At 26.0% G+C, this 10,308-nt stretch overlaps 1 protein-coding gene across 4 annotated transcripts in view; it reads right to left on the bottom strand.

The window, feature by feature from the left end:
* Positions 1-7,049: 7,049 nt before the first annotated feature.
* The window catches only part of LOC107445930 (DNA-directed RNA polymerase I subunit RPA49), a 36,419-nt gene continuing 33,160 nt past the window's right edge, over positions 7,050-10,308 (bottom strand). For all 4 annotated transcript variants that reach the window (XM_071187949.1, XM_071187951.1, XM_043050348.2 and 1 more), the window contains 2 exons: positions 9,862-9,984; positions 7,050-8,215 (listed from right to left, as the gene is read on the bottom strand). In XM_071187949.1, the coding sequence (XP_071044050.1) occupies positions 8,092-8,215; positions 9,862-9,984 (247 nt within the window). In that variant the 3' untranslated portion in view covers positions 7,050-8,091. The remainder of the gene's footprint in view (positions 8,216-9,861; positions 9,985-10,308) is intronic.

Genomic DNA, 10,308 nt, shown 5'->3' with positions numbered 1-10,308 from the left:
AGTAATTCAGTTTAATATCTAATTCAGAGGTAAGACAGTTTAAGGATTGTGGTCCTTTGCCAATGGTAGGGAGGTGGCCAGGATTTATTTTTGAAGGGATTGTGAATTTAAAAATTTCTTTATACAAATGTATTATAACTTATTCTTCATCTACACCTCAAAACGTGCTTGTTTAATAATAAATAGAAATTGTTTATTAAAATATTTTTAATGAGTACATATTTATAAGCAAATTTTAAAAAATGGTAATTCTTTCCTTTTTCTGAAAATATATTAGCACTCTGAAATATGTATTTTTCAAGTCAAGAGTATTTATTTCGCATTTACCCATTTAAGAGGTGTCGCAGCTTCATTAAATATCTCCTAGCCTGTGAGCCACATTGCAAAAGTAAATTGTTAACACAATGCTTTGGGAATTAATAAAATTGTGGCTGCAAAAATCTTTAAAAGTTGAATGATGTATTAGAACTACTTCTGTCAATGAGAACAGTAATTGAAAGTTACTTAATAATATTATGATCAAAATTTTATTACTGAAACCATAAAGTGATAAATATTTATAGAATTTTGAAATAAACTGAATTTTGCTCTCAAACTAACACATTTATTTTTTTGCCGATTAATATCCCCACTAGTTAGATGTTCTAGAAAATTATTTCAAATAATTTATAATAAAATAAGATAATAAAATCTATGTCAAGTTATAAGCTGCATTATATTCAACTGTGTTGTAACATTTTATAACCTACCATAGTTTCTTCCAATATTGTGATATAAAAAGCACACTATAACAGTATTTCAAGTTTTATAATAGCTTTCCTTTTAAAGTAATATCTCAAGTCAAAGTATTTTCTTGTTGAAATTCTGAACTTAAGACATTTTGCTAATTAAAAGTTTATGTAATAAATAATGTCTTATTATTTAGTATTTTTAACCTTATAAAAAGGATGGTGGGTTATTTTTATGATGAGAAAAAAAAGAAAATGGAAATATAAATTTTTTAATAAATAATTAAAAGTATAAATTTTTATTTTTTATAAATATTAGTAATTATTAGGTTAACTGTGTGCAACATTAATCATCCAAGAAGCACATAATATTAATAAATGACCCATGATATTGTGTAATACTGTGAATAAATATAGCTTGACATCTTATTGTTGCTATCTTGAGCTCATCTGTATGCTATACAGTAAATTTTTAGAGTCAGTACATTATATTATTAATACATATCCTCATGTATTTTTAATTTTTGAAGTCCACTTTTTTTCACTTTCAACATTATTTACTGTACTTTATTATTTCTGTGCGAATTCAACTGATATTGTTATCTTTAAGATAAATATATAAAATATGAAGTAAGCTTTTACTCTACCTTTGATTAAAATGAAACACTGAAAAATATTCAGATTATTTCCATGTATTGAACAATAACTGTTATCTTTGACAATCGAAATCTCATTTAATGGAGTGAGAAAATTATACATTTTAACTCAATTTTAGAAATCATTTGTGAAAAACAATCATTATCTTTAGATTTTTAATCCACTCTACTACCAAATGTTTAAGAAGTTTTTAATTAAATATTTTGAACTAAAAACATATACAGTAAAATCTGTTTAAGATGTTCTACATAGAAAAAGAAAGAAAAATTTCTTAAACGGTAAAACTTTTTAACCATGTAGGCATAAGACAAGTAGATACGCTAGCACCTTATAATTAAAGGCAAAAAATTCCTCTTTTAAAAATGTGAAGGATATTTCAAGGTAGCCTAAAGTTTTTTTAAGAATTTAAAAGTTTTTGCTTTAATGAATTTAATTTCTATAGACTTTTATGTACTTCTGTTGATTTTCCATGTTTTAAAAGAAAACTTAGCAGTCTACAAAAACTTTTTTGCTAAGAGAAAGTTAAAAACAAAATTTCTTCAAAAGGTGAAATAATATAGAAGAAATAAGGTACAAAATGACAATAATAAATTATCTTTATAGAAAAGCATAAAGTGGAACTTCTTAAACAGGTTTCACTGCATTTATCAGGTTGAATTTTAAACCTTGAGGAAAATAGCTATTTCAATCGGACCTTCAGAAAGGTTGTAACCAGGGGTGTCAATCATTTCAGGACAATCGAACTGATATTTTATCAATATTATTTATTATAGGGGAACACCACTGTCAAAAACTTTTTAAAAATATTTGTTTTTATTTATGCATTATTCAACATATTTTAGCATGCATGCTGAAGCTCAGAAATGAGAAAGATACAGCAAATTTTTCTCTGAAGTCTGTGTGAATGGAATTGACAAAAACAAAATTTATAAAATCTGCTACTCATGAAATCAATAACTCTTTTCATCTTATTTTAATTTACTTTTTAAGAAAAATCAACATGTGTGTAGCAACTAGTTTAAAATCTAATACCTAGTTTTTGAACATTACAATCCTATTAACATAAGATTTTTGTATTATATTTAATTTTTAATTAATAGATGTAAAACCTTGATTTCGGAAAAATTTTTCGTTCATAATGCCATTTTGTTTTAAAAAATTATTGAATAACTCCTAAATGCAATGGTAATGATATCAATTATATGAAAGCTGTTAAGTAACTTGGATAAAAACTAAAATTGTAGTTTTTGTACGAAATGCAGGTCCTTTTGAGAAAATTAAAGTATAGTGTTCCCCGGAATAAAAATGAGCAATATGATTGAACTACTCATTTTTATTCAGATAACACATTTTTTTTTTAAAATCTGCTTAACCACGACTCAAAAAAAAAAAACATTCACATATATTGTTAAAAAAAAGCTATATTTCCCTAATGACAATCTCTTATATTTAATTTAATACTATCATAATAGCTGTACTATTTTTTATTTAATGTCATTATATAACAGTATTTATAAGGGATTCCATTGCCTATTAATTTAAATTTCTTTTCGTTTTAAATTGTAAAAGTTTTCTCATAACCTTCTGATGATCAGTGCCCCCCCTCCCAAGGTCTTGGGCACAACTTCCCCCTTCCATGTTAGCTTGTTCGAAATAGTGCTACTTTGCTTGCATTCTACTCATAATATGACAATGCTCCTTTTATTTATGTACTTAAAGCGTCTAAATTCCCCCCCCAAACTATTCGTTTCATTTAGTGTAAAAATTCCCCCCCCCCAAACTATTCGTTTTATTTAGTGTAAAAATTCCCCCCCAAGCTTTAAGTGGGCGTATCGTGCGCCCCCTTCCCCCCTGATGGGGGCTCCTGCTGATGATCCTGCTCACAGAAATTGGCATTTCAAATTGAAATATTTACTTAATTTATTACTATTAATACCTTAAATTTTCCCATATGTTATTAGATAAGAACACAGTGCATAGGGAAGAAACATTCTTGTATGCGTACTAGCCTATTTACAAAATTGCCTATGTATAAATAAAGCACCTCCACTTTGTTTATGAGACATTTCAAACTCCCCATACATACAACATGATTTTGTGATTTATCGATGTATCCATGGATCTTTTTCACTTTTAATGTTTTTGTATTCAAAGTATAATACACAAAAAAAACGTGTTGTTGTGAAACAGCATAAAGAAATGTAAAGTTGTATAAAGTTATGTTTAAAAATATCTGTTATCCTACCTTTATTCTGAGATATTAAATTATTATGTTTTTTTTTTGAATAATATGGATTATATCTGCAACTAATAAAGCAACCACTATGGAATTTTACTCGAAAACTTTACTATTTTATTATAGTTTTACGATTATCAATTTTTATTATAATAATATTTTTGAGAGGAAAATATTAACCAGGAATCAATTTATATATTTTTCCAAAATATGCTTAATGACCTCCTAAGTTTTAAAATATCATCTACATTACGCAACTAACCAAGTTACAAAAGCAAAAATAATTGGGAAAAAAATGGGAGGGGGTCATTATGGTAAACTTTAATCATGAATTCTTTAAGTTACTGAGGTGGACCATTAAAAGCAATCGCTGACACATCATGATTTTTAGAGAAATATAACTGTAAGTCTAGTTGTTTATCCAGGGGTATATTTNTACTACATAGCTTCAAGTACCATTGTGCCCCGGGCGCGAGTTAAGCTCGCTACGCCACTGTCCAGGGGTATATTTAAACCAATATCGTTCAATTCCTATAACATTTGTATCAAGGTAGCACTTTTATAAGAGTAAATTCTTATATTTGGCTTACTTTTAAAATCGATATAAGCTTGTATACAGAACTAGAACTTGCAAAATTGACCAACTTTTGGTTTGGTGCCTATGATATATCCCTTTAAAATATAACTACTGTAAAAAGGGTGATGTAAGTCGCGTGCAGTTTTAAATTAAAGGTCATTTTAAGCTTTTTTTAAATTGCACAATTATTGTTTTAACAAGTTTTGCAACTTATTTATCGAAATTATTTAGACGTAATTAACATTTTTCAAAATTAAAATTTAAGTATGTCTCTTTTAAAAAATCAGTTATATAATAATATATCATATAAATAAGCTTATTAGGTTATATAACTAACCTAATAAGCTTATTTAAATTCATTTAAAAATACACTATAAGAACAAAAAAAATTCTTTAGATTAAATTTTTATCCTAAATGCACAAATATCATTTATCTGTGAAATTACCCTCATATATTAATGTTAAGAAAAAAAAACACATATTTCTACTTAAGACTGTTTATTTTCTTTGTGGTAAGTGTACCAAGTAGATTTTACTTCTTCTACCCTCTGACTTAAAACAAAAGTGCCAAATTGAAAAAAACTACTTGTATCTTACAATTGCTGAATAGTTTTGATGTTACATGTCATTTTAATGCTAGAGACTTGAAAGGTTATAATTAAGGTCTATGTCAACCTTCATCTATCAAAAGATACCTCAAGATAGAATCAAGTTGGCATGTCTTATATACTAGTGAATTGGTATTTAATATTTATAGTGGTAGTTATGCCACATTACTCCCCACCACAGACTTTCCAGTCCATATTATACTGAGCTCTGATCAGTTAAAATTAAACTAAAGCGAGCTTCTGAATGGCTAACTCAACACTAACAAGTTAATTATCTCAGCTGTTAAATAAGTTTTGAGTTGGCACCCAATTATTTTTACTTGTATGAAGCATAAGTTAAAAGAAGAAAACACTCATCAAATCAGTTTTTAATAATTTGAACCAATGATCTGTGAATAATCTGTGAAATAAATTTTATTTTCATTTGTGTATTATATTATTAATTTTTTTCTCTATTAGTAATTTTTGTTAATATATATATATATATTTGGAAAAATCAATACAATGTATTCTGATATTTTTATTAAATTATAATTTAAGTTTTGAGAACTAGATGTGGGATGAAAATAAATCATTCATTGATTCAAATCATGGAAGATCGCAAGTCTATGTCTGTTTTCATCTGTATTTGTTGATTTTTTCAAGTCTTAAAATGTAAACTAAATGAAAATTTGTAATCTGGATATTTGCTTGTCAGCTAGATAGTAAGATGATATCCTCCTTATACTTTTAGGTCTAGTCTTTATTAGTTAAAGCTAAACAAATTTGACTGTTTAGTTTGCATATACAGAGTTTCCCATAACTTAGAAAATGTGTATGGAAAGTATAGATGGGAAAGTAGGGTGGGAATCAATAAGTAGCAGCTGTGTGCAAACTCTTAAGTTAGGCAAGTCTAGATTTCTCATTGTGTACCTGATTTAAATTCTGAAGTGGACTTGCTGACACAAATCTTTGCTGCTATGATCAACAAAGCTCCAAGTATCTTTAAAAGATTTGCCAATCCATGTCTTATAGATGTGTGCATCCATGTCAACAAATGCAATTTGTAACTCTTCCTACTTATGAGCCATACATTATATTCCTTTGTTTTTATAAAGCATTTGATGATTTTTCTGTATTGTGGCCTTATTTTTTGTTTATTTTGTGTGTGTGTGTTTCACTATGGCGTTATGGAGTTTCCCACTTATGCTTTCTTATCTAGTTATGGTTCCAAACTGTATTTTCTAAATCCTCTCCATAGTTGTACACAAAGTTTTAGGAAATTCTGCATATACATTGAGAAAGGGGTGCCCAACCTTATATCTAGCTTGAATCAATTAAGAATTAAAAAATTTCAATAAATATAAATGTAATTTCTTCTATCAATTTATGTATTTATTTTACTGTCATACTTATTTAGATAAAACTTTGCAGACATTTCTCTGTATGTATTTGTTATATTGTCAAAGTACTAGTTTCCTATTCACAATGCACATTTAAGAGCAATAATTTTAATTAAAATTTAAATTGAATAATTATTACTGTTGAGCTATTTCTTAAATTACAAATAATTTATCTTTGTCAACATTTATTTTTTTTAACTATATTTGTTGTCAATAAACAGAAGAGAGAAATTTAAAAGTCATAACAATAGGTATTTAAAAAAATGTTAAACAGTTACTGCCATGTACAAAACATATAAATAACATTAACAAACCAATATGTGATATATATTTTTCTGTATTAATTCTTTAACAATACATCCTTGCATGGGTTGCAAAGAGTATTTTTAATGTAATTTTGTTAATTTTTAAGTAATGTAAGAAAACTTTGTATTTCACTGTCCAGTAATAGTTCTTTGGCAATAATTTTAGCCTGGTACCAACACAAATGCTTTTTGTTGCATTTTGTTCAATAAAAAGTTTAAATTGTTACTACATGCCTTGTTGCTAAAGAAATATTACTTACCTAAGATTGAAATGTTTAGTTGCATATTGTTTACTACAATTAATCAAAATGAATTTTTTATAGTTCCTCAGAAAGATTATTTACTACTCTATAAAACTTTATACATTTTGCAAATTATTCCAACAAAAGTGTACAGAAAATGTGCATTAAACTGTAAATTTAGAACCTAATTAAAATTCTTTTTTTTAATTCAGATCTCATCTGGATGTTTTTTGTTGAATGTATATATTTAACTTATTTAGTAAATACGGCTGTTCAGTCAAAATACCTCTGTTAACAAAAGTCAATTAGAAAGCTTTTCTTTCAATAAAGGTTGGTTTATTAATCGTAAACATTAAACAAACATAATAATTTCTACTCCACATCGTAACTTTGAGTTGTGTAAATAAATACAGCCGCTGCATCACTAGTTTAATGAATAAATGTTAAGGTTGCAAAAAGATATTCAAGCAAAAAAATACAAAAAACATTACAAAAGTCTGAAGAATCATTATCAAGATGAATTGCAATGAAGCTGAGATTCTAATCTTCAAACACTTGCGGCAAGAATTTTGAAAATGTGCGTTAAAAGTAGAAACTACAGAACACCCTATGCTGATAATTTCCTTTAGTATTAAGAAAACAAATGCTTAAATTGGCTATTTCCATTCTGGTTTTAACTTACTTTTTGCAATATTTTATTGTTCTTTAACCTTTTTGCTCTCTACCACTTTCAAAGATTTAAATGTCTTTCGTATAACAAAACTTGAATTTTAATTTAATTTTTTTCAGAAGAAAGTTTTAATTTAAAACTGTGACATTGTTTCACACTCAACAGAAACAAATAATTCATTAAAAAAACATGGCGTAATTTTTAAGATATTCTTCGTTATATACTTTTGATTACTAATAAGTAATTAAGTTAGAAATTATCCAATTGCTGCAACCTATATATCTGTTATTTAAAAGATGTATAGAATTTTAATTTTTTTTCTTAACCAAATTAAATTAATGAGAGAAAGCAGGACATTTTTATAGATAGCAAAATATTAATTTTTTTAATATATTTTATTTTTTTCATATTGTAAATGACAAAAAAAAATGTCTTTAATAAAAAAAAAAGCCTGATCTTTCAAAAATCACAGTTTCTTTTTTAATTTAATGTCAAAGCGATTTCTTTTATTTATTAATAAAATATGAGTAAAGTTGCCTTCCTTTTGTGAAATTCTTTATTTACAAAATAAATGTACTTTCAAAAAAATTTTGATATGCAAACATTTACGGTCATATGATGAAAGTAGAAAAATAATTTTGATTATTTTTCTCAGTTATGCTTTTATTTTAATTATGTCTTACATATTATTTTCGTTTCATTCTTATAGGTTCATACTTATATAATGGTAATTTAAGTTCAAACCTCTTGTTTATATTACCTTTGACTGAATGAACATAGCATCCCAAAGCATAAGCTATATTTATTAATCTGAAAGAAAAATTTTTTACAATAAAGCATTTTTCAATTTTAGAAATAAAATAAATTAAATACAATTTAAAAACGTTTGTTAAAGTAATTAACATCTATTTTCATTAATCTTTTAACAGAAGATTATATATAGACTTATATTTGGGCAAGATTGTACAGAAATTTTGATGTATTTTTTTTTTCAGTGAAAGGTGTGAAAAAATATTTTTTTTGCAAGATAAATACTAGATTAAAGTTTAAGAAAACATAGGAACTTGCAAACTAAAGGGTTTAAAACCTTGGGTTGATTATAAACTGGAAACACAGTAGTATAAAGTTTGAAATAAACAAAAATATAAATGTTCTCAGAAAAAAAATTATTATTTATAATAGAAGTTTAAAAGCCACACAATATTTTTTGCAAGTTATGGCTACTCTTAGAAGTAGTTAAAAGGTTTAATAATCAATAGAAATTTGTGGGTAACAGGGTATAATTTAAAATTATTCTTTTAGACTTACAAAAAACTCACAGGTACTTAAAAGTCAAAAGAAATAGTTTAGTAAATTTTATTTTAATTTCATAGTTACAATCTATAACAATATAAACAATTATCAAAACTAAATCTACCAAATTGAACAATTTAAACAAAAAAATAAACTTCAGCAACTGTTTTGAATCAATGTTTATCACTTATTATAAATAAAGATAATAGGGAAGTAACCTATTATTTAACCTTAATGTTTTGATTGTTTATAAATAATCCATTTCATTATTATAACAATCCCTCATTATAACAATTAATATTTTTTATGGGACAGTTCTTGAGATTAGATGGGCAAAACTATCAATTGCCTATTCTCTGCTGTAAATTGCTTTTATTATACATTTTAATTTTTTTAAAAATTGATTCATGAAAATTGAACATTGACTTTTTAGTTATTGAAAAGATTCCTACATTTCTAACAGCGTATAATCTTAGACCATGCGAAGAAAAATATGGCTAACCTGCCATCTTCATCATAAGATAAGCTCAGCTTAAAAGACGCAATGTCCCTTTTATTACAAGTTTTAGACCTTATATCGTAGCTTTAAGGTACATTAATGTAACCTTTTAATAGAATGCTTACATTGTTAATTAAAAATGCAATACAAATACCATATTTTATTATTCTTACCCTTCACCACTCGATGTAATACTAAAATCTTCAAGTAGAAACAATTGAGCAAGGATTTTTTTGCTTCTCTTTCAAAACTTGCTTACACATAAATGACGTCAATACGTAGTAATCGATTTTTGAAGTAACCTGTATTTTCTTGTGTGCTTAGTGGTAGTTAGTTTTTTAGAATTAACTAATGACAGGATTTTAAAAAAAAATTTCATATTTATTTTAATGAAACCTTTTAAATACAACTAAATTTAAAAAATTAATAACTTCTCTATAATACATTTTAAAATTCATAAATTATGAGAAAAAAATTAATTTTATTTTAAAACAACAGCATAAACATATTATAAAATTTTTTTTAAAAGTTATCTTGAATGAAGAAGAAAACATCCTGATAAAATTTGTGGCTAAATCAAGCATGAAAGATTTATCAAATTATAAACAATAAGAATATGAAACAGCGTTCACAAACTAAATAGAAAAAAATTTGATGCAAGTACCTTTTTATGCTAATTTTAGTGCTTAAAGCAAGAAGTGTTCCATCAACATTAAAATGATTCAGATGCAAACATAAAATAATTAAATCTGCCACTAACTTATCTTTCATCCTTTGTGGGAATGATCTAAAAAAAATTATCACATTTCCATAAAAATATTGTGGCATATATTTCAAAATAATGATTAACTCAGTATACTAAATTCATTAATGAATGCTATGTAGGGTAAACTAACCAGTGAAGGAACACTTAAGCTTCGCTTGCCTTTTAAAAAAATCATATTAATTTCAAAATTCGTAATTTTAGTTAAATGACAGTGTCAACATATTTGTTACTAATTGCAAATTATATAAAAAAATTGTCGAGAACTTGCATAATAATGTTTTAAAGTTTTGGAGGTTAAAAAAAAACAAGTAGTAAGAAGACCAAGTGAAGGAACAGCTCTTACCA

This window comes from Parasteatoda tepidariorum, chromosome X1 (assembly GCF_043381705.1).
Source record: "Parasteatoda tepidariorum isolate YZ-2023 chromosome X1, CAS_Ptep_4.0, whole genome shotgun sequence".
Lineage (NCBI taxonomy): Eukaryota > Metazoa > Arthropoda > Arachnida > Araneae > Theridiidae > Parasteatoda > Parasteatoda tepidariorum.
The sequence above is the reverse complement of the archived record's forward strand: the minus strand, read 5'-3'. Positions and strand labels throughout refer to the sequence as shown.